The 25,146-nt window shown below is 37.1% G+C and overlaps 1 protein-coding gene across 1 annotated transcript in view; it reads right to left on the reverse strand.

Annotated features, from left to right (window-relative positions):
* The window catches only part of B3GNTL1 (UDP-GlcNAc:betaGal beta-1,3-N-acetylglucosaminyltransferase like 1), a 128,345-nt gene that overhangs the window by 12,074 nt on the left and 91,125 nt on the right, over positions 1-25,146 (reverse strand). The window contains exons 8-9 of the mRNA XM_050908663.1: positions 16,734-16,858; positions 6,896-7,031 (exon numbers count right to left, since the gene is read on the reverse strand). Of these exons, the coding sequence (XP_050764620.1) occupies positions 6,896-7,031; positions 16,734-16,858 (261 nt within the window). The remainder of the gene's footprint in view (positions 1-6,895; positions 7,032-16,733; positions 16,859-25,146) is intronic.

Below are 25,146 nucleotides of genomic sequence, written 5' to 3' on the forward strand. Positions count from 1 at the left end.
GCCAAAATGTAAGTCAACTATTTTTCTGGCACACACTATTTATTTTCCAATTAAAGAAAATCTATGGCTGGAGTCTAAATACAGGACTTACACACAGTTGTTTATCCTGTAAGGAGAACTCAAGGCATCAGGCTTATATGAGCTATTTACTTTATACTACTAGGATAAACCCAGAGTTACCTATTTATTTTCCTGTGTTAATGGGCTTCTTGCTTGTATCTTTTATGAAGACCATCTATCCATACATGAACTACTGTCTCCCAGGGAGGAACCTATGAATTATAAAGCTATAAAGCAGCCTCAAGCTGGGTTTTCCCCCCCGCTCCGTCTAGCAAAATGGCTCTTTTGCAATGCCTCTGACAATATGACACCATTGAAGCTTACAGAGTCCTCAGATCGCACTTCAGTTTTAAGAAACTATATAAATGATTACATATTTTTGGTTTGAACATCACTTGTATGAAAATCTGCACAATTCCAAAACAAAAGAAAAAGACTGCTATTTCTCTCAGCTAAAAATTGGAAGAGATAGCTGGGTAGCTGTTATATACAAGCTACATAATTACTAGAAGTAATTTTTATAAATATGGATTGTAACATACATTAACAACGGTGTAAGGGAAAAAGGAGAAATAGTTTTCTCCCTCATTAAGAGAAAGTTTATATGGCTCAAAAGATATTTACTCAAAAAAAATCTCTGCTGGGGAAGATACGTTTGAGGAAGATAAAAGCACTTCTCTGGCTGGTTCTTTTTAATAAACACAGCAGCTGTGTGAAGGGACACACAGGCTGGGACTATCAGACCTCCCTGTGCTAACAGGAGATTAATGGGCAGCAGATTAACCCTACTCCAAATGTACGACCTAAGAAGTCAGTAAGACTGGGCTTGGGGTGCAACTGTAACTACCTCGCTGTCCGAGCTCTGCTACTATTACACAAGAATTAATAGTTTGTTTTGTACTTGACTTGTTTACTGCCTTGTTGGCTACTGCAGAGGATGTTTCCTTACACTTCCCATTCCACTCAGATTTCCTAATGGAAAAACTGAAAGATTTCATCGGCCTAATAATGTCCTTTTATGGTGAATGATCTTCATGGGATTTTATTCCCTCATTTTCACCTGTGGTCTGCTTTAGGTCTGTAACGATCATTTACAGAAAGCAACAAAACATAACCACAGCAAATTCTCAAGATCTGTTCTAGCTGGAAGGATACAAGAGGCAAGTTTTACAAGGGAGAGAGAATAACTAAGTAGAGCATGATAGAAAAAATGGACACCCCTTTTGATAAATGGTCACCTGCACATTGTCTCCTCTCCCTCCTCATTACATTAATTGGTCTCATAAAATTTATCTTTAAAGAAGACAACCTGCAAACTCTCTACAAAATCCTGTATGAGCAGATCTTCCCTATTGCATTCTCTCCACATCTCATGCAATCCTTCATCCATTTTAAACTTCTAGTGACCCTGTTGATTCTTCTATTTATAATTCTTTCATTCAGACTTATATAAAGCCTGGGAAGCATGTTGATATACATCTCCGCAAAAGTTAAATCAATTTTGGCCATTCATGTCAAAGCAAAGTAACTGAAAGCATTCTAATGCCAGTTTAAATAGATACAGTTAATGACAAACAGAACAAGAGACACGCAGAGGCATAAACATCTTCCAGTACGCCACAAGCGGAACCATGAAACTAGCAAGCGAGTCTCCGTCACAATCGGAGTGATTTTCAGTATCAGGCTGCTGCTTTTATTTCACCTCTTTAGCATTACAGCCATGACAGAAGCTGTGGGTATCTTTAAATTCCAAGCATGCATTTCATGATTCCATTTAAAGACACTATTCCATTAAAGATAGTGGCATCTTCCCTCTTTGCACATACACATAACAAAGTTGCTGAAGAGAATTTTAATACCAGAATCCAACATGCAAAATAAGCTTCTAAATATCGTACGTACGAAATTTCCCTTATTACGTACAACATACAACTGCCTTTACATGTAACAGTGTGGGAACTAGTTGCAAGTGCCCCATTTCTCTAGAACAGCTAACTACATTAGTTATGGCAGTAACTGTTCAAGTGTGCGTGCCTCCGTACTGACAAAACGGACGTTGCAAAAAGCACATCTTCCCGAATGGAAGCAGCAGGGAGACTTCCCTGCCATATTTCAGCATCAAGTGTTCGCTCTAGTCCAAAATGAAGGCTCTCTTTTACCCCATGTCATTTTAGGATGCTTTATACCTGGATTTAACTGAAGCTTTCAAATTTCAGCTCTCTCTTCTTGTTCCGTAGGCTCTCTTTTTAACTCGCTTTCACGTTGTCATTCTATCTTTCGCTCCACAGTCAAGGTGGGTGTAATATTCTTCCCTTTACGTTTCTTTGCTTTGATGTGTCCCCACTTCAGTCTCTCATACTGCCATTCATATACTTTAGAGTAGTTAAAAAGCTACAAAACTTAAACATTTCTTGCTTTTGTGAGTGAGCTGAAGGATCATAGTTGAAGTACACGGTTTAGTGATGTTGCTCTTAGAAAAAGGTGAAGAGAAACTAACAGATGATTTTTAAATGGTTAATGAGCTAGGAAAAAGGGGGTACAAAATACTTTCTTGAACCTTTCCAGTTTGCCACTGGCGGATAGGGTTGTCATAGAGAAACTTCACGGGCTGGCTGTGTACTAGTACTGTTTCCATGCCACTAATTAGCTGATGCTTATTTCGTCCTACCCCCTCCTTTTCTGTTAGCTACTTGAGCGCTATTTTCAGCTATCGGAAATGACACAAAATGTTAATGCCGAAGTTCTCCTTTTAGCTGAAGTTTGGTGGAGAATAAAAGAGCAGACAAGACAGCTCAGAAACCCTCCAGGCATATGTAGCATCCCAAAAACATTTGGTTTCCATCTTCAGCTGCGAATTATAGACAAGACGGATGTGTTTTAAACAAAACAAGGTCTGTTCGACTTCATTCTTGCAGAAATGCTAATACTGAACCACTGTCAACTGCGTGAATCAAGAAGGGGACAGCCAGGAAACAGAATTTCCCTAAGAATACTGAGATCCTGGTAATTAATTCATAAAAAACCTACTAGTTGAATAATTTTTTTCTTGTGTTGCTGTTCAGCAAAAATACTGAGCCTTGGATTTTTGCCTGAACTCTTTGGAGACAAAGCATTATTTTAATATTCACCATACAGATGTCTGAAGGAAAAGGGAGAATATTGCTTAGGTGTCCTTTTCTCTTTTAACACAGCCATAATTCAAATTCAGACTGTTTTCCAAACAGACTAAAGTAATAATTTGTTAGTGAGTATGAACATACACAGACTGCTGCTTCCTGGAATTGCCGAATTTTTGTTTTCTAAGAAACAATGCTGTTTGGCATGCAACATATTAATACTTTTCAAACATCCCACAAAAACCTAGTCAGTATAAGAAATACAATTGCTTTGTTTATCAGGTTCTAAAAATACTAGAAACATTCTTTTTTGAAAAAGATGTTTTCTTACATGCCCTAAGCTTGACAGTTCAAACTAATTAATTCTCTTCCTGAAGATTTAGTAGAGTTTAGGTTTTTTTCACAATTACAAAATAATACAAGCTGTATGTAATACGTTGGGGGCGGGTGTTATTATTTATTCTAGGAGTATGTGTCCCAAATTTTCTACAGGTACTTAGTGCCAATTTAGAAAACAACCCTGGTGTGACTCCATATTCCAACCAAAATCAGTCTCATGACAACTAATGAAATTCTGAATCTCAATAAAAGGATGCAGCAACAGTGAAACCGAGCATAGGTGAAATTTTCAAGAGTCTAAACTGACTTAAAGTATAAAAACAACTGAAATTAGACAGTTAAATTATACAGCTTAGTTAAGTTATACAGCTTATTTTGGCAATTTTACCTGCATTTCAAAGGGTATTAGACCTTTTAAGATCACATTGGTTTACACAACTGGGCCTTCAGAGGAGAAAATGGTAATTGTATTGATGTAATACATCCCATTTTGTCTTAAGGGGCTTTTGGAATTGTATTGTAAAGGTGTCTATTTTACATAATTGATTAATTCATATCCCAGGGCCTCCATTTACAAGACAGCACTAGATTCTACTTGTAGATTCAAAATGATACTGAATCTCTAGTGTTCTCATAATTAACAGAATATATGAAAGCTTCAATCTAGTTAAGGTAGTCTTTAAAGTGTGAGACAGGAAAAGTATTTAATTGTTTTTCGGGCTGGAAAGGACGAAGCAACAACTATTTACAACCTTTGTTCATATGGGATTTTAGAGTCTTTGGCAAGAGTTGAAGATTAGTCACAAAATACCTGAAGGATTTTTGAGAAAAAGTATAACATGGAGTTTAACTAGCCTCCTTTACTGTTATTTAGAATAAAATGAAAACTGCCATGAATTACCTACTGCAAAATTTATGAATTTATTTCCTGAAACACCAGCAGCATAATCCTTTGATTAGCACTTGGAGAAGCGAGATGTTTTAACTACTTCTACAGCCTTTTGCCAATGACTTACTATGAAACATTAGGATATCATTTAAGCTTCAGTTCTGACTGAGACGGATAGACTTGGGATCTCACTGTTGGCAAAGCTAGGAAGTTATAACGGCAATCATAATGAGCCTGAACAACTACATAAAACTAGTGCTTTAGTCACTACAGATAGCTAATTTCTGATTAAATTCGTGTTATCTAAAAGCTAGGCCTCTACTCTCACTTAGGATGATACAAGTCACTTTCTGAAGCTATTTACCTTCATTGGTTATTGAGAAAAACCTCTGAATACTTCAGGTAACATGTCAGACAGTGGATAAAGTTTGATTACTCTATAGAAAGTATTAAGGATCAGACTGTGACTGCATTTTAGCAGTAGTTTTCTGCAGTCCATTTGCAAAATGAGTCATACTTGGCACATGCAATTGCATCTGGCATGTAAGCTTGCTAAATGTGTCTGGTATAGTATCCAGTAATTAATGGGTTAATGCTCAATGCAATATTTCAATATCAAACTAAAGCATACTGGAATATGTGCAATTGTAACCTTGACAGAAGCAAAATAGTATCATGGCCTGCAGCACTGCCAAAGCAAACGTTATGTAAAGGTCAGCTGGAAAGAACGTCAAGCTCCAGTTAATGAGAACCACACTGTCAGTGCTAGCATACCGGGGAATGAAGGTTGTTCCGTGCTGAAGGAGAGGTAAGCTTTGGTTCTTCGGCAGACAAATGGCAAAAAACCACCGATATTATTTTTCTCTTGCCCTTTTTATCATCTCTGCAGTGACATCTTCAAATTATCATTGTGTTTGCTGAACAGGATGTGAAGTCCTGAATGAGACACCTATAGAAGTAGGTGGCAAATGTAACCCAAAGCTAGAGAGGCGTTCTATCTTAATATCAATCTCCATTTTGGCTTGGCACAAAAAAGCTAGAAAACAAAACCAAACCAAAAAACCCCAACACCTAAGATGGTGAGACACTGCTGCAAAACCAACATAGTCTCTTTTTTCCATAACATCTCAAAAATCTACCAGACAACCTGCCATCTCTTCCCTTGGAACTTATTTTCTAATTCTCATAATTTTGCAGACAGAAAAGTGCAATCGTTGCTAGTAAGTTAGTGGAATTCACAAAGTGCTCTGCAAAATACTAACGAAAGAGAACATTTTCAGAAACCCCCCAAAGTCATGTGCACGCTGCGCTGCATGACCGAGATAACTCAATACATTTAATGGACAGTTCTATCCTCTTTGAATGAAGTAACTGATTGGAGAGACATAGCATTTAATCTTCTTTCTTCATACAGTTCACCCACTGCCACGTGATGGCAACGAAAGAGGGATGGCATTGGAATATCAAGCAGGACATTCAGGTTCAATTCTTGTGTTGTGTATTTACTGTATGAGTGTTTCCCATGTCTATTCAGTAATTTCAGCTATGGGTATCCAAATTTCTTCTTTTTTTTTTTTTTTTTTTTTAATATGTGTGTGGTCTGAGGGCCATAACATTAATCAGGTTTATATATGTATTTGTCATTTTGTCTTCCCATCCATATTTTTAAGAAAAGAAAACACATTCGGTAATAAAATGAATGTTCTGTGGCTCTTGATAAGAAACAGCCATTTGACATTAGCCCTAAAGCCTTTATCTAACCAAAAGTTATTACGCAGAAGAAAATGCTATAAAAGTAAGGTATTTAAACTCTCAGACAAATCTCTCCTGAGAAATATCTGCCATTGCCAAATATAAGTAACCTCCACATTTTCAATTGATTGTAAATTGAATTAGATAGTCATGTACAATAGTTTCTACTCGCCTGCTCACCCTGCATCCCACCCCTATTTTTAAACAATCAAGCTTTTGAAAAGGGAGTTACAGTACAACTACTCCTCCTAATGCAAACCAGGCGGATCAGCATCCGATAGGGACCTGTCCGGTATCCACTTAGGAACTGGGCAAATATTATACATGTATGAATAATCCTGGACAAGGTAGTTTAGTATTATACCATCCAAATAAAGAGTTACTCTACTCACCTTGGGTACCTGGCTACTACATGGTTACTTACACAGTAGCAGGCCATAAACAGTTATATAGCATGTCTAACCTATTACTATGCTTAGTCACCAGCAAGCAGGAACATGAGTGCATATGTAGCACTACATACACACCGTACGCTCTAAATAAAGTAATATAGCATTTGAAAAGAAATACATCATGCAGAATATTGAGAATTTCCCCAATTTATATTAATCATCAACTAGTACTTTGGGGACAAAATATCTTATAAGAATTTTGCTACATTATGTTAGAAGAAGCAAGGAGGCATATGAAAGAGAAGAAAGTGGTTTTGCACAGATGTTACCCACTCTTACTAGCTCACCTTTTTCCGATTAGCTGGTGACAAGCTTCTGTAGAGCTTCTTGCCTTGCTTGCCAGCATTCCAAATGGTGAATGATGTCCAGGAGCTCAGGACTCTGTCTTCAAGAAACCTGACTCGGTGATTCCAGATGGTTCCCCTGGAGAGTTAGAAAAAGGGTGGATTTTGACCCCTAAAACTTTTAGCATTATTATATACCTACACGCATATGTACATACTCTCATACACATAAACCTGACCAAACGGATTCACACATGATACAAAAAAAATCACACTAAAACATTATACTAGAAATTTCCAAGGGAAATGTAAACTGTTGCTAGAAAAAGAAGAAATTCTTTGGAAGTTCTCCGGCAAAAATCATTAGGACAGATTTGAAGCCGTAGCTAAACCACTATTATTTTCAAGAACCCTAACAGAAGATCACAAGAAGATGAAAAAGTGTGGCTATGGTAATCAAATTCAACATCGACAATTCCAAGTGCCCACCAATACGTTCTTTGCCCATACCCGTACTCCCTGTCTGAACTGTGCTATAACCCTGCAGTGCATACAAGCAAACTATCTCCTAAATCTAAGATGACCTCTTCATGTTCCATCTGCCTATGCATTCATTCTCCTTTGTCAATGCAAAGTTGAAATGTCACAAATTCAGTACTCCAATCAACCCAAATATACAGCCCACTGCTACGATTAAAGTCCATTTAAGTTGTGGTATTCGGCTCAAGTCTTCAACAAGTCAGTTTTCAAAGCTCTGAATCAGCAGACACCCATACAGCAACAAATAATCACTGAACTGCAGTCACACGCAACACTGAAACTACCGTTACACACAATTCACACTTACGAATGTGCACGCACACACTTAGACCAAACAAGAGCAATTTAATTTTAAAGGTTCTGAAGTATTATTCAGCAGTGACACAAATGTGACTGTGCCTTTATTTGAAGACGACTTTTATAAGAAATAGCATTTCTAGAAACAAAGAGCAGCGGAAATTCTTTTTCTTTTTTTTTTTTTTGGAAGAAGTGGTATGCCTCATAAAAGTCCTTAAAACATGCTGTAGGAAAAAAGCAAGCTGGCAGATATCTGTGTCCCGTTACGCCTTTATGTCTTCACCTTTATGTCTTCATGTTTGTAGTAAGTTCCACAACATAACTTAAGCCAAGCAGTTGAGGTAAACAACTGTGAGACTAATACCAAATGATGAACCACATGGCTTTGGAACCAGTAACAAGGGAACACCTAACATCTTTAAATACTGAAGACTTGTTGAGATCTTCAACAAGTTCAAGACAGGTTCTCGGAAAGAGAAGACAACTTCAAGGAAAGCCTTTTGTTCATGGACCATTCCTCCCAACTGTCAGATTCACTTTGACAGCTACAGCTTTTTTTCACGTGTGTGTGTACACATGCGTGTGCGCACATTTCCTATCACTTTCAACCAGGTAGGCGTTTAGAACGGCAGACCTATAATGTAGTATTTAAGACTACATCATTTACAATGGTTTAAAGAAAAGTGCCTGCTGTTAGGAACATCTGTTTTATGTCCAGGGTTCATTGAATATTCATTAACTAGGAACCTATCTCATACTTAATAAACAGTTTTCTAGATGCAATAAATTGATTTCCTCAATTTATGTCTTGATGGACGAATCTTCCTAATCTACATCTCTCGCACAAGGCACCTTGAGTTGAAAATTTCTTTCATAGGAAATTCTGATAAACACCCAATTGTCATTCCTTTCTGAAAGCATTTCTTCAAATAGGTTTTTCCATTTGCTTTATCATTACAGAACACAATACACTTTATAACAATTGTTACAACTTGTTCTACAATTTGTAATACATCTTGTGATCCAAGAAATTAGATGCTGAAATTAGTTAAAGCATTAACAGAAAAAACCTAGTAATTTTCCTGTGAGATCCTAAAGCTGCCTATGGTTTTCTTTGTCTTGGGAAGCACGTATTTTTTCCTACCAATATACCTTCTTCACAGGTCAACTTTGAGCCCCGCAGTCTTCTGACTATATCAAGTTGGTATGGAATTTAAACACCAAAATACTCAAAGAATATGTTCTTTCTTCTGCTTCAAATAAGGCTTCTGATTCATGAGTCAGCACAGGTTATTGTGGGGCAGCTACAGTAAGCTACTACTGGTCTGCAAGCGCAGCTTGCGATTTTATAGGAAAATCAAAATCCATTCAAGTTTCCTTGATGTTAAGGATCTAAACTGTCCAGGTGGGCAGACAGTCAGGAACAGGAGCTGCTACAGCGGTGCTGTTGGCAGTCACTCTCATCAATGCATCGGTCTGCTCCGTCTCCTAGTTGCAGTTCTGATTATCCGTAATCCTGTATGCATTACACCAATTTTGGTTCTACTACAAAACTGTAAAATACATGAGTATGATCGCTAGAGATGTCTGATCATCTGGCATTACAGTAACATCTGACTTTTATGAAATGTTTTCAAATTTCTCCTTTTTGTAACGGATTATGAAATTTCAAAGGCCTGTAACAGATACAAATTTACTATTCCAAGTTATTCTTACGAAGTATACCTCTGAGGTACAAATATAACATTTGAGGTTACTGAGGTTAATAGGTAGCCTAATTTGTTCCCAAAAGTTTGTTAGCAAACTCTTCTAATACTTTAATGATAGGAATTTTGTGGTTTTATTTGCGTCGTTCCTTCACAGCCCTGAGTTATGGTTTGAAAAACATGCAACCCTCATGGTACTAAGACATATGGATTCTTGCTGGGATTATTAGTTAGCTCCAGAGAGCCCACTTCACTTCAGCGTGCGATTTTTGAGCACAGCCAGATCCTGCTTAGCACTTCATCATTGATTGTGGTGTGATAACTTGGAAAGAACTTCACACACAAATAAATGTACCCAAGAAGAACAGCTACTCCATATAAAATTTCCATACTCTTTCGAGTACTACGGCTGTGCACCAGCACTTCAACTAATGGAGAAAAAAAAAAAAAAATCTCAGATTTGATTGCAAATCTCTTCTAATGCAACCACAAGCTGCATTCCTGCTGCAAAGCTTTAGCTGGTGCTGGCATCCTTTGACACTTGCCTTTTTCCGTGTTCATTAGAGCATACTATATTCCCAGAAGGAGAGTTAAAGGAAAGAAATATGAAGGTCAAGTATTTTTCCAGGATCACTTTACTGGAAATTTTAGAGCTTCTGCTAGCTTCTAAAAAGGAAGATTATTGCCTTACACGTAAATGGAAAGGTTGTAAAACTGATTTTACTTTGAAATGTGACTTCAGAAGGATAACACTGTATTACATTCCAGAGGTACTTCAGAATCTGTTCTGTTGACTTGAGTGACACAGGCAAGTTTCTTTTCCACTTGAGTTTGCAAAGTTAAGAAAGCTAAGGAAAAAACAGGCAACCTTACAAGGCATAAAAAGAATTATCAACTAACTTCTAGTTGTAGGGCAAACACTGGAACCTACAGCCAGGCACACAGAAAATGTTTCTAATTGTCATGGAGATGCCCCAGTACGTTCAGTATTGGTCGCTTCCAGACAGCACGCATTTGCTGTCTAGGTGATGGGTGCCTGTATTCCACAGAAGTTCCTATAGAGGTAAAATTCAAGCAGACCAAATCACGTTGGTGGTAATCACCCACAAAGATTTGAGACTGAAGCAGATTTACTGACCCAATCTTATCTATGAATGTTATATTGAGAAATGCAAGTGGGGAAAGTATGTAAGGGAATTGCACTCAGCAATAAAAGGATACAAAAGTTATTAAACTCCAAATTAATTGGATCACTGTTCAAATACAGGAATGTTGTCCGTGAGCTTCATTTAAGCACCAATAAATGGCTTTCTTAAATACCTATTTTGGGTTGTGAAAATGAAGCCAATATACCCAGCACTTGTGATTTTTTCCTTGCATCACTATGAGGCATTCCTATGAAAATGCTCACAGAAAAGAATTTAAAAATCACATCCCCATATTGTGTGTGCCATTTTTAACGAAAATTTCAAGTTATATGGAACACTTTGCAGTCTTGAGTTAACCTTGAAATACTTTTAAACAGTGCAAGCCGAGATCATCAGATAAATACAGAACTGAGGAGAGAATTTGCGACTGAGCTTTAGAGTGACAATCACAGACTTAATCTTTGTGAAAACTTGCTCTGCACAAACAATCTCTCTCCCATGTTGAAGCAAAAGGTAGCTTATGGAGTGTCAAAAGAGAGAGTTTCAGTTATCCCCTTCAGGTTTCCGGTTCACCTAATTTGCCACATTTTTTGATGTTTCCAGAATAGATAACTGGGATTCCTGCCTTGAGGGATAAGGGAACGCCAGTTTCCCATCCTTTAAGAGCCAGTGCAGGTGCAACAGACGGGAACTGTAGCAACGTGCAAAGGATGATTAAAGAAAAATGCCTGAAACGATCTAGAAGTTGTACAAACCACTACTCAGAGATGATTCTCACAGCTATTTTCAGATTTTACATTATTACATATTCATAGCCACCAGCAAAAACTAGGAGGTATTATTACTCTGCATCATCCCAAATCAAGGCTGCTTTTCCTACCCATGTCAGAAGGGATTCAAGTAAGCCATTTCCCAGTAGCCTTTAGTATCATTTCCTAGCCTGTATTCAGTTAACAAGATTTTCCTCAGCCAGAAGGTGGGATACAAGTTCTTCTGACTGTAGAGGTTTGTTCCCGCATCCTAATACTCCTCCTTGACCCAAATTCTTGAAGTACATTATTTTTCCCATTTCTTTCGTTTTCTTGTCACTTCTTTACTTTACAAAAGAAATGTTAGAAATATACATTTTTCTGCTTGGAAGATCATTCTCGAGGCTTACATAATTTTCCTAAGATCTCACTTGCTGTGGCCCCTCAATACTCATCAGTTATGTAGTCTGGAAGGAAGAAGAGGAGCCAAAATTCTGCAGGAGTGAAATGAGGGTATTCATGCAGCGGGTGAGAATGACTACGAAGTGTGTTCCTCCGTCCCAAGTAGTTATTACCATACCATCCACCCAAGTAACATAACAATGGAGCTCTGTTAAAATGTGTGGTGACCTACTGACTGAATACAGGAGTCAAGAAACATCTGCTCTATTCCTATTTTGAAATGAAAGATAATGTGACAATAAAAGCTATATGATTTAATGTCTGAGCTGAGTTAAACCTCGCCATATTGTTTGACTGCCTTTCCCCTCCTTCCCCCAGCGAGGCTACATAAGTGAATCAACAGAGCAAAGACAGATGTACAAGTACTTGAGAAATGCACAAATACAATATCGATATCCTAAACAGTACTGGAATTTTAGGCACTGATTACCATCCACAGCAATACCATAAATCTGACCTTTTCTATATACAATGGTCCGCACGCTACTCGGGTAACACCAGACAGGAAGAGGAGCTATTCAAGTGAACGGCCCTTCCAGTGGTTTTTTATTCATGGCAGGATAAGAGAGTTCTATATTATAGGTGCATCTCACCTGATAGATAATCCAGAGATGGAAGAACAGAGAACTTTTTCATCACAGTGAGAGCTGAAAGAACAGATTCTTTATAGCTAGTTTTGCACACAGAATTCAAGGCCCTTACAATCCACAGGAAATTCAGAAATGAATCCCATTTGAACCTTGACCATACTGGTGACTAAACTGATTTTTTTTGTCCTTGTTGTTCTGTTGAACTTCATGTGAACTTATTAATTGCTGGACTGTATCATCCCACTAAGTTATTACATTTACACTGTTAATAGGTTCTATTAATGTCTGAGTTCATCTTCAGGTCATGGGTCATTAACTGAGGCATGGTTTGCATTATGGCCTATTTTTCATGAAAGGCTTATTAAGAAAGACAGAGACTATCAATGTTAATGCCATTTACTTTTCAAGAATCTAATGAGGTCATTAGTTTTCGTGTTTAATTGAAGTGCCAAATGCAAGCATAGAAGATAAAAATGCAGTTGACCTCATCTTTATTTCAGTTGTACAGGAATATGTTACGCTATTTCTCTCTCCTGCCTATTTTTGGATGCGTATGTTTTTGCAGGAAATGAAGCAGGCATTCCTGCGCTCATCAGTGATATGAGACCCATGCCTCAGAGTACCTCTAAAACAACCAAATGTGTGTTTCAGACTAAGTGCCTGTTCTCCTTCGCTTAGATGACACTGGAAGCTTCTAGTGCCTGAAACCAGATGGTTTCAATAGATTACGTAACTTGGTTATTTCTGCGGAACAAGCTCTTACAATATTATACTCATTCTGAATACACGGCATATGAAATTACTGTAAGCCTTGTAAGTACACTTCACATTTTCTGCATAAAAGGGAATTGCCTGAATCTCAGACGGAAGGTACAAACTTTATTTTCTGTGTACATTAAATTTCTCTTGACCAAAAGCTTACAAATTGCTACAAAGATTAGCTACCTGCCCCAGCTGCCTGTCTTCATGAGCAACACTACCTAAAGACAAATGCAATGTTTTATGGCTCATCTTGTTCCAAGCTGACTTTTATCTCGCAATGAGGTATATTGTTTTATATACAGTTCCTTTTTCTCCCCTTTGGCAAGATACAAATCTATGAATTTTACAATGTTTTTATTATACACCAAACCTTCTTACTACAGTACTTCTCACTATAAAGCCAGCTCTGATATTATATCAAATCAGTGTAATGGAGCTATGTAGCACAAAGTACACACAGCCCTAGGATACAAGCTGTAATGTGAGATAAAATGATTTAGATCGAAGAGATACAATATGTGGGATTTTGTGTTGTAAATTCCTGGCTGAAGAGAAGTTTCTCAAGACTTGTATCGCTCATTCACATTTAGCAGGTATCCATCATAGACTTTAGATGAAATTACAATAAGAACGTTTCTATTTCTGTATGCACCTAATGAAATCTAAATATAGACACTGTACTTCATTCAGATTCTGTCACACACCCAAAACATTTAATAATGCAGTCTGATGCCTCCAGGGTAAGGGAGAATGCAAATAAGATTTTGTTTCCTGCTTCACAGATACTTTCACCTCTAGATATTTGTTCCAGAAGGATACTAATCATAGGAAATGTCCTAAAAATCATTAGCGTTTACAATTATACATACTAAATAAAAAGAACTAAATGTCGCTTGCCAAGTAGTTTTATATATATTTTAGGAAGTCTGAAAATGCAAAATCAGACACTTTTTCCCCTGAACAGTAACGAAAGACACTCGTATAAACTGAAATCAGCCCATAACAGGCTACAAGCGACTGCTGTCTTTGCTGAAAAGACTGAATCACGCACCTTTGTATAAACAAGTCCTACTAACCAGTTCTATTTTTTAAGACTGAAACTAGGCATAAACAGTTTTAAAAAAAAAAAAAAAAAAAATCAATTTTCCTACAAGCATCATTTTGATCTCAGACAAGATATTAATCTGGTTGGTGAGTTACTTCTTCCAAATCCAGGTCTAGGCTAACTCTGAAAATTCAAAGACAGCACAGGCCAATGGCGAAAGGCAAAATGCCACGGAAAACTGCTCAAACAAAACACACCATAAAAAAAACAAAACAAAAAAAAAAGAGAGAGAGAGAGACTTCTAGAAAAGGTAGAACACACATTAAATAAGGTGGGGTGACCAAAAGGCAAATCAGGAAAGACCCAGTTTAAATTATAAACTTAAACCTTTGTGATGAGTCCATTAATCTCTTTTTGCTCAATGCGCACCTCAGTCTTTAGAAACAAATGCTGGCCAACCCTTCACAACTTAGGAAACAAACAGGGGAACAAGCCCATAAGAAGAGACGTTACACAACCTCGTATTTGAAAGTTCGCACAAAATATCATTAACAGTAGTACCAGCAAAAAGCCAACAGGAAGAATGGCTAGCCTGACTTCTTAGAATGAGACAAGAAATGCGCCAATTTGGACACGCAAACTGCACATCTGAAACAGCTTACAGTATTTCCACATTCTCACAGTATGTTGTAATTCAGGGTGCTTGTGCCACACAACCTTGTAGATCTGAATAAGCAACAGCTTGCAGTAAATTCAAAACAAACTCATTTCCAAGAGCAAGATGTTTTCCCACAGACACAAGCAACAGGCTTCCAAGACTTCTAGCATCCCATGATGCGTGGCTGAAAAGTTTGTAACTAACTGCCAAAATGATCACACACTAAAAGAGGAAAAAAAAACCCCTTACATTTAAACACCAATAAAAAGGAAAATAATTTACCTCATATTTGTTTGCAAAATCCAAAGAATATCTTCTCTTTGCTTGGAATGACTGTTTCAGAGTTAAATGATTTTATATACATATGCATACATATATATATGTATTTATAAAGACCTATAGTGACATTAACCATAAGCATGATATTTATGCTAGCATACTATACTATTTACAGTAATACAATAATATAGTGATATACACCTAAATTGCACATAAAAATGTTTGGTTTTACTAGTCAGTTCTACAAAGCCATACAAACAGGACTGACTGAAAAGTGTGTTGATATCACTAATTAGTAAGAAAACAGTTTACTTAATTACCACTGTGATTCTGGTGTGGGACTCCTAAAGGACAGTAAAACTCACATAATTTTTCATTAATGTCAATGCATAAGACAAAGAAACAACTTTGGCTCAGCTTGCAGGACTTCTGATCATGAAGAACACCTTTGATGGGTAAAATGAACATGTAGAGCAATCAGCAATCAAAAATTTAACATTTTCTTTAAGAGCAGACCAGCACTGTAAAAGCAGTAGGCAACAGCTTGCAAGGAAGCACCTGAGATAATTACTCCTAAACATCCTCAGGTATTTTTCAAACCTCATTATCTGATTTAGATGGTTTAGACCTTTTAAAATAGGAAAATAATATATGTAAATGCAGCACATTATCAGGTGAAAGGTTCAGGTTTTATTATTTTTTTCAAAAGAAGGTTTTTGTTGGTATTACAAGTTTCTGTTTACTTTTTTAAAATTGAGACAGTTCATTTTGAACTTAAGCTTTAAAATTAAAAAAATATTTTTTACATTATGGTTCATATGGCAAAAAATATGAGAATCAAAACCTCACATATTGAAAATCCTAATTAAAAACGCCAATAGAATTTCACCACTAGGATACATTTCAAACACGTTCTTGCCATCGTGTTCAAAATATTGACGAAGTTACTGCTTCACTGCTTGCTTTTGCCATGTTCAGCAGATGAGATACATAATCATACAAAGCATTCTTAATCTGCTTTGAGGGTGAGAAACTCCGATGCTGTAGGTAACCAGAGAGGTTATTCAGGCAGATCACGAGATCTCACGTGATCAGCTGAAGGAACGGCAACCGCAAGTTGAGAAAACAGTGCTGCTGTAACGCAGTCCCCAAAATGCTTCGTTGCTCTTACAATACCTATTGTGAAATTATTTCAAACACAGTTGCAAAGACAAAACAATTTCTTAGAATATTTGTCAAATGTTTGTCAAGTGCCCGCATCCCTGCCTCACTAAATCATTAACACAGGTACACCGATAGTGTATGGGCAACAGTATCCGAACCAAAGATATCAATTCATAATTTCAATTCCAGCATTACAGTATGTTACTCAGAAGCAAATTCTAGCAAGAACAAACAGAAAACTAACCTTCCACCATCAAAAGAGGATACTACCAACATATTATGTTATGCTTGCTTTTTAGTCTTTTTTTTAAAAAAACAAACAATTAAACACAACTAGGTAATTATTTTGCCGTGTGATGTCTTGAAGAGATTAAGCATCTTTGCTGCCAATCATCCAAGATGAAGCTCATTTTGAAGTTCTACCAAAAAAATGCAACTTACTCTAGGACGGAATGAGTTGCAGCCTGTGGATGGTAACGGTACAGCAGGAGGCAATGGTTTACTCGAAAGACTTCACCGCCCTTTTGGATATGTTTATAAAAAAACAACAGATCTTCTGGAACACCCTGGAAGAGAAGCAGTTATTTCAAACCAGGAAGTGACCAGTACGCAGTTACATCTGAAGACACGTTTTATTTTTCTGCCAAATGAATAAGATTTAACACCATTTTATTCATATTATTTCTGTATGCCTCCATGAAGTTATCTAATGGGTCATTAAATAAAGATATCTGTAGAAAAGATACAGCTATGAAAAAAGCAAGCAGTGCTATTTAAAAGTGAAGTACAGCTGACCACAAGGACAGAGGTAGAAAAATGAACATCATCTCATTTTGTCAGGGATATAAAGCTTGGTACAGGTTAGTCCCAAAAGAGAGAAACCCAGCTGCTGAACAGTTCACGAAGCCTGAAGTGCCACGTAACCACATAGTTTACTGAAAAGGATCAGTGACTTCAGAAGAGTGTTTTTTCATTTTACTGGAATTATCGTTCTCTCTTTGGTTGCCATACAAATACATATACTGGTTTCTACTGAGGAAAGGTGAATCAGGCCCCATAATAAGACACCTTAATAAAAACCTTAATAAAAGCAACCTGAGAAGGAGGCAACGCCTGAAAACAAAACTTTTTTTTTTCCCCCCAACTTATTTCCATAGTACATTCTTCCTAATGGGATTGCAAGCAATACTGCTGTAACACTGCAAGAAAAAAAATCTCCTAGAATTGTGGATCTAGCAGGCTCTAGGAAATACTAGAGATTTCATGATCATATGCAACATTTCCCACCTAAAAATCAGAAAATCTTCATGCCAGAGATACAGTGTCAGAAGGGCAATCTTATGGCACATAGTATTCAATTACACATCATAGCATACGAAAGCATAAACTCACCTTTAAAGATACAGCCCCATACTGAAGATAAAAAAGTAGCACCTATTTACATTTTGCAATGGTGCAACTTCTTGAAATACCGCTAGAACCATTTAATTTTTCTATGCTGAAATACAGATTTTTCTTTCCTCCGACCCAGTGTTTAAAAGGTCACACGATTTTATCGGGCTAAAAATCTCTGATACATAAAACCAGGTGGGCCAAATAAAATATTTAAGTGTAGCATCAATAAAAAGCTGGAAGATAACACGACAAAGTTGAGAAGGAAAAGTAAAAAAAGGGAAAGATATTGAAATACATTTATTTCTGTAAGCAATATCACATAGATGAATAACAGGGGCATAAACCTCAACCACAACTTTAAGTATTCTATTTCAACACAGAAAAATAATAGCACAAGTTAAAAAAAAAAAAAATTATTGAATTTTTTCGCCATTACCACAGCTTCTGAGTTTCTTCCATAATTAAGAAAAGAAGATTCTCTAATTAAAGTGCTGGACACAAAATCCCTCTGTGGTTTCTTCTGGCCTTCTAGTTACAAGAGCAATACAGTTCAGTGGCTGTTTCTCATACCCACCAGACTGAGCAGCCGAGGGGGCGTGGGGAAAGGAAGAGAAATGAGACGACAAAAAAAAAAAGCTTTGAACCCTGGAAAACAAATCCAAAACACTCAATTGAACATATGTATCCTGGGAGAAATCAGAACCAAATCAAGCTCTGTACCTTGCAGCTCCAGACTTCACTATATGATAGATTGATTTAAGACACTGAATTGGGCCACACTCCCAGATTCTGAATAAAATGGATTCTGATCTGACTGCTTGCTAAGGGCAGCTTATCTGTAGCTATTGTTTGCCTTTGTAGATATTTGTCTGACTTCTAGTTTAAGGGCTGCGATGCAGAAGAAAACTTTTAGAGAACTTCATACAATTTATGCTTTGTATGAACCTACTTTGAAAGCCACAAAACAAATCTGGGGGAAGCTGGAGTAGCAGACAGCAACCACAGTCATCAAGAATATAAGAAAAACACAAACTCAAATTCTTTCCATTTATCTCATAGCCCTTTCTATCTTTTTCTTATTCTGGACTTTAATGGAAATACTGAGAGTCAGCAGCAAAGTTTAAACCTTTTTCTCTTCTCCAGTCACACACTAGACTGTGTCAGGCAGGGCACAAATTTTGTAGCACATATCAGCTTACTGCAGTAGTCACATTTTGATTCAGATACATGATTACATCACATACGTATCTGCAATCCATTTTCTTTTGGATAAGCATTCACATTATTCAAGATAACTGTTAATATGTATATTAAAAAAGAGAGTTACTGCAAAAGTAAAATGATCTTTCAAAATGCTGTTTGGTTCTGAGTGCTCCTCTATTGCTTTACTTCAACTGGCAGAAATACTTTGAAATAAAGTACACTCACCGCTAGGAAAGAGCAGGTGCCTTGTATGGCTCAGCAGTGGCCTCTCACATTACAAAGGAGCAGCACTGCCATGCATTTTTCAGGGGAGGAAAGATGTTGACTGGTTATAGATCCTGCAGGGATGGGACTTCCTATGGCTCTTGAGCGTGTACGTTTGTTGCAATACAAGAGTTTCTTCCCAATTGAGACATATTATTGGATCCAGATGGCATTTTAAACACCAGGAATCTTTGTCAAACAGCACCATTTTCAAAGAAAAAGCTGTTTAACCACTAAAGGGATATTTTAATGTATTTTTGGAAAATTAATACCCATAGCTAAAAGTATCAATTAACAATCCAGCATTTCAGCAATGGGCTACCACATAAATAGTTTTCAGCATTAATAAATACAATTAAATTGCACAGTTTACATGTTTCTGGACTATATACAGAATTTTCCACATTACAGGCAAACCCCAACTCTATAAGTTCTGCTGCACTAAGGGATAAACTCATTGGCCTGCCTCACTCAAGGTTGTGCTCATCAGCTGCCGATTACAACTCCTAGTGAAAAACACAGCCTGCACCTGCTCTGTTCTAACCAGCACGCACTAGCCATATGCAAAATCATCGTTCACTGTAACATATTGCTACTAAACCGGCGAAGGGTTTGTGTTTAGCCAGTATTTTGGGCAGGTGTCACTTGCTGCGCTGATGGTTGGCTGTACAGATGAGGGGATTGATTTTGTATACACAATGGGATGTCAAGCAGAACCGAACCTGAATTACAGTAATTCCTTGTTCCATGATTCTTCTTTTGTCATCTTCTCATTGCTCGCTGTTTCTCATTCCTAGCAGATCACCGTGCATGAAACAGTACTCCAACTACAGTGTCCTCAACATATGTCTTTGGCAAGGAGGTGCAAGCTACCCACCACTACAACAAGCAATTCTGGCTACAATTTTTGCAGCTCCACCATCAGTAATGATGAGGAGCATCAGTAGGGATGAGGATACTAATCAGCTATTTTTGGAGGACTTTTAATGAAAGAGTGGCCCTCTGTGCAATGCTGTAACTAGTAACACCTCGTGAGAGATCATGTTGTAGTCCTGGGACGACCAACAGTAAGTACTGCAGAACTCAGGGCTGACAGAAGTCTTTTTTTTGGTCACTTGGACAGAATTTACCATGAGGCTGTACAGGCATAAACACAATATAAGAGCTGCCTTTTTCTGCTAAACCTAATACAGCGGATTGATTCTGCCACAGAATCAATCTGTCCCAACTTCCTCATCCATCTCTCTTCCCTCCATTCAGCCTTCTCTCAATCATCTTTGACATGTCTACTCTTCCCCTGTCCTCTTCCAGCTTACAGGCACTCTAGTAGGGGTGGCAGATCCTTGTGAGCAAAACCAGTGGAGATTTAGCCTATGCAGAGCAGTCTAACTAGTGAAAATGGGAAATCTAACACTGAATGTTTTATATTTCAAGAATACTTGCATTTATAACAAAAAGTGATGACAAAAAAGACAAGGGAAGTAAATCTATCCACACATGAAAAAAAACCTTCAGGTTTGAGAAAGCTCAGCCCTTCCTCTTGATCAGAGGCATCAAGGAAAATTGGGCTAGATCTTGGTACACTTTTTGCAATCCAGACAGTAACATCAGGGTAATTGTTGGACAGAATAAGCCAAATTGCTTTAATTCCTCAGAGGAGCCTAAAATTGGTGAATGGAAAGAATGAATCAAAAAGGAAGTAACTTTTGATTCCATACTAACCTGTTTCTTACAGGACTTTGGAAAGAATTTGTTTCATTGCTATTTTTTAAACTAACTCATTTCATACTGCACATTTTAGAACATTAATTAAAAAAGAAAAACATTTCAGTATTAGTATTACGCTGGAGCTGCATAAAAAGCAGATCAAATGGTGTATATTACAACACCTAAGATTAAACAGGAAAAAAAATTCTAAACTCAGAGTCATTTAGCAACAAAGCAGAGATGTTGAGTAAAAAAATCAAAGTTTGTTGTTTTTTTTTTTTAATAACATATCCCAACACCATTTCTTCAAAGTCTTCAGCTAAATCTTGGACTTACAGAAATAACACATACAGAGGGGTTAGTTGCATGGAAGTGAACACAAAAGACACCCTATTTTAAAGGAAGTACTCCTGCCTCAGAAACAAATGCTGTTCTGCCAGGCATTAAACTCTCTTACTCACCAACAATGCTGTTCAAAGTGTGCTGCTGCTAATGGGGAACAGCTACTAAGCTGCTGGAAGCTAAAACTAGATGAGAAATTTTAGCTCTTCTCCAATTTAAATGTAAAGGTGAAAAAAAATTAGGAACTAAAGTAATTTATCAAGAATTATTCATCCTTTGGTCTTTCCCTAAAGACAAGTTTTGTATTAAATGTCAATTGTATTTTTCTTTTGTAATGAACAACTTCTCATTGAAATTACTTATTTCAAGGAGAAATTATCGTTAATTGAAAATAGTCCTTAGTTTAACTTCCTTGAGGATAGTCACCAGCAGCATGCAAGCAGACTAACCACAAGCTAACTCCACATTAAATACCTATTAATAGCTTCTCTTCAGGATCATCCAAGATATTCTTAAGCCTCTCTTTCTGCAGATCTGTCACTTCATTTTTTGGCTCCCATCCAAATCATGTCTTTACATCATTTTGCCTTGATTATAAGACCTGAAGCCAATAAGACCATTGTTTGGGAAGTAACAGGTTAGACGAAACTCCAAAAGATTGCTTTCATCCAAATGTATTGGCACAGAAAAATTCAGTTAAACAAAGATGATGGGGAAGTCAAATGGAAGGGAAGTGGTAAATTCTAAATGATGTTTAATAGCAGGCTAGCAAAAAATATCATTAGACATGGGGTATGGGGTGAATCTTCGAATAGCTTATAAAGTGTAATTAATCATTGGCTCCACCGCTTTTTCTTTCCTTTTTAGATCAAATACTGATCTCCATTCAGCCTTAACTATACCAAGCCAAAAACATTAGTGCCTATGTTTTATCCAGATTTTTCCCCAGAGCACCTTGATAGGTGATTTGACAGACTGACCATATTTTAACTCAGGTTCCAAAAAAACCAAATTCCTACTTAGCCTTTTACCTTTCAGGCGTTATCATAACTGCTTGCCTTTCTGGAGCGAACGACATTTGTGTGCTCTGGCAGAGAAAAACTGAAAAATGCATTAGTTAGCACCTAATAGCCTACAAAGTTATCTTAGAGCTTTGCAGCATGTGCTACAGTCTCCTGTCAACCAAAGGATATTTTGACACCTCCTCAATTTGTGTTTTTTGTGACCTTTTATCACAAAAATAGATCAAAACTGAGCTCCAGACACTTTGTTCGGAGCCACAGTTTGTAGTCAGAAAGGCCAGTGGCCTATAATATGCTATCCCATCTGGGGCTCATTACGAATAATTTCCCCCTGTTTACACTTTGAGATTAGTTTAGAACTTTAAGGCTGTCACTCCATTTTTAGTTTTCATACACTTAAAAAGGAAGGTTAAATACAGAGGCGACAGGAAATTTGGGACTAAGTTGTGGTAAAACTCTAGAGAAAAAAAAACAAGTGTGGCATATTACAGTTATGATGTCAAGAATAATACTGCTTGAATAAAGCCAAGACTATACAATTTGCCACATTTGCATGGAGTGGAGCCTGCAGGTTAGCAATGCTTATTTATACAGTTCTTATTATACTCAAGATTTCTTAGAGCATTTATGAAAAGCAACAAGCTAGGTTGTTTCAGCTTAGTGCCATTACACACAGTGACAAGAACAAAAGGACAACATGCCGAAAGAGACAAATAATGTGCCTTCCCGGTGATCTCCATTTGGACATTAATAGCAAACAAAATCTGTTGTCCACCTTGAAGAATACATTTTGGTAGAAGTACACAAGGTCAGTCGGATACAATTGCACAATGTTGGTTTTGTATGCAAATTGAAGTGCACTGTCAAACATATGAAGCAATAACTTTCCTTAGCTAATAACAGACACCACGTCTACCACTGCGCATGACTTCACAAGTTCCCTACTTCAACACATGATATAGCTTTGAAATCTGCTTTTCATATTATACAAGATCATGTGCATTTTTTTCTCAGCATAACTTTTTGTGACACTTTTGGACACTGTTATGACTTTTCAACAATGGTGCTAGCTGTTAGAAAACACCAAAAAGTACAGGAGCAAAACCAATCGTGCGGATAACGTCACACACTAGTTTTCAAGTGTGAGTTCTGAAGGATTTTGTAAAGTCCTGCTACTTCTTTCATTAAGGAAGTACTGCACTTTTTATCCAAATCGGTTGGATAACAGGAATATTATTTCTCTTTAGTTTCCTGAAAAATTAAGTCAGAAATATGGTTCATGTGACTCTCCTAGCAGTGGATACTATTTAAAATGTTACTTTATAGGTTTGTGACCATTTCTGTTGTATTATCTTTGTCTCAGCACACCTTTAGAGCTTGCTAAAATCAACTACTTTTAAGTACTTCTGCTTTAATTATCATATACCAGAGGCTGCATAAATAACACCTTTACCATTTTAGTTAATTAGTGCATAAAGCAAACCTGTCAGGTTCTTAGCCACCATTTATGAAGACACTATTTAGGATTTTGCTTGGACTTTGCACAGTGATTACATAAAAGGAACACATTTCCAACAATTGCAGAACTCGACCAGAAAGAACTTTATTTCTAAAAACATTTTGTAAATATTTTTTAAAAACTGTTTCACATAAAGCCTGGATGGATGGAGAGATACATGCATACATGCATCCCTACCTGTAATAAAAAAAAGATTACATCGTAGCTTATATATTTGTATTGTATCAGTCCACCCATACTATTAACATAAACATCAAATCACAATTTCTTCCAAGGAAGTATTATCTTCCATTTGTTCTAAGCACTGAAATATGAAGAACAGGTGTTTGGATTTAATTCCAAATGAGAAATGCAGCTTTTTGGCATGGAAACAGTTCAGCAAATGGAGAAGGCTGAAACGTGGAGATTTGTTGGCCTGTTTCTGTGTTTACTTGCAGCAAAATGACACTTACAGGTCGCACTGTTAAATACTAACCCAAAAATGGAGATGGAAGTGATCAAATTAACATAGTCAGATCATGGGTCAGGTCAGAACATACACACACGGATAAGATCCTTAAGAGTACTCTGTACTAGCTTATAACAGCTCTATTGATACAGAGAGAAAATCTTTCTTTGCCTCAAAGGCATTCTTTTCAAATGAAAATGAATGAGTTAGATCAATGCTAAATACTTTACAGTGCTAAATGCTGAAAGATTTAGGACTTGATTTTGTGTCCTCTAAACCCACATAGGACAAAGGTTTGACTTCATTGCTTATGTTCATTGCTTTGTTCAGATCTGTTGTCACCCTTGTTCATCGGGTATTTTTTTTGAAGGTCCTCTGTATCTGCCAGAGTTTGAGTATTGACATGTTGGACACTTCACAATAGGGACAAACAAAAAGTTTAACTTATCACTGGCAATCTTTAAAACTAGAAGAACATATCATGTATTGTGGCTGAAAAATCATTAGCATTAAGATTGTCAGCATATTACAGCTGAATAACCAGTGGCATAGTTCCTACACAATTATATATAGAGAGCAAAACCAAAAAAAAACCAACCCAAAAAACAGAACAAAGAGAAAAAAACCCAAAACTAGAAGCAAAAAGCACAGAACAATAGTCTGTTTAACTTAACCTCTTGAACTTTATCATTAGGCTTGCTGTTCTATTGTTGTTACTATGTTTTAGCTTGCTTTCCTTCTTTTTTGAGCTTACTAACAATGCTCAAGAAGTTAAGTCAAACATTCTTCAGAGAGTGAAAATACAATGATAAGGAATAATAACAAAAAAAAGAAATAAAGAGCCCAGGTCAGTGAATGTAGATTGTATTGGGAGCCAGGCACCATTCCCAGCTCTTCCGCTCACCTGCCATGTAATTAAGGGCAATTCTTTTCACCACTCTAAACAATTCTGTT

This window comes from Gymnogyps californianus, chromosome 19 (assembly GCF_018139145.2).
Source record: "Gymnogyps californianus isolate 813 chromosome 19, ASM1813914v2, whole genome shotgun sequence".
NCBI classification, from domain to species: Eukaryota; Metazoa; Chordata; class Aves; order Accipitriformes; family Cathartidae; genus Gymnogyps; species Gymnogyps californianus.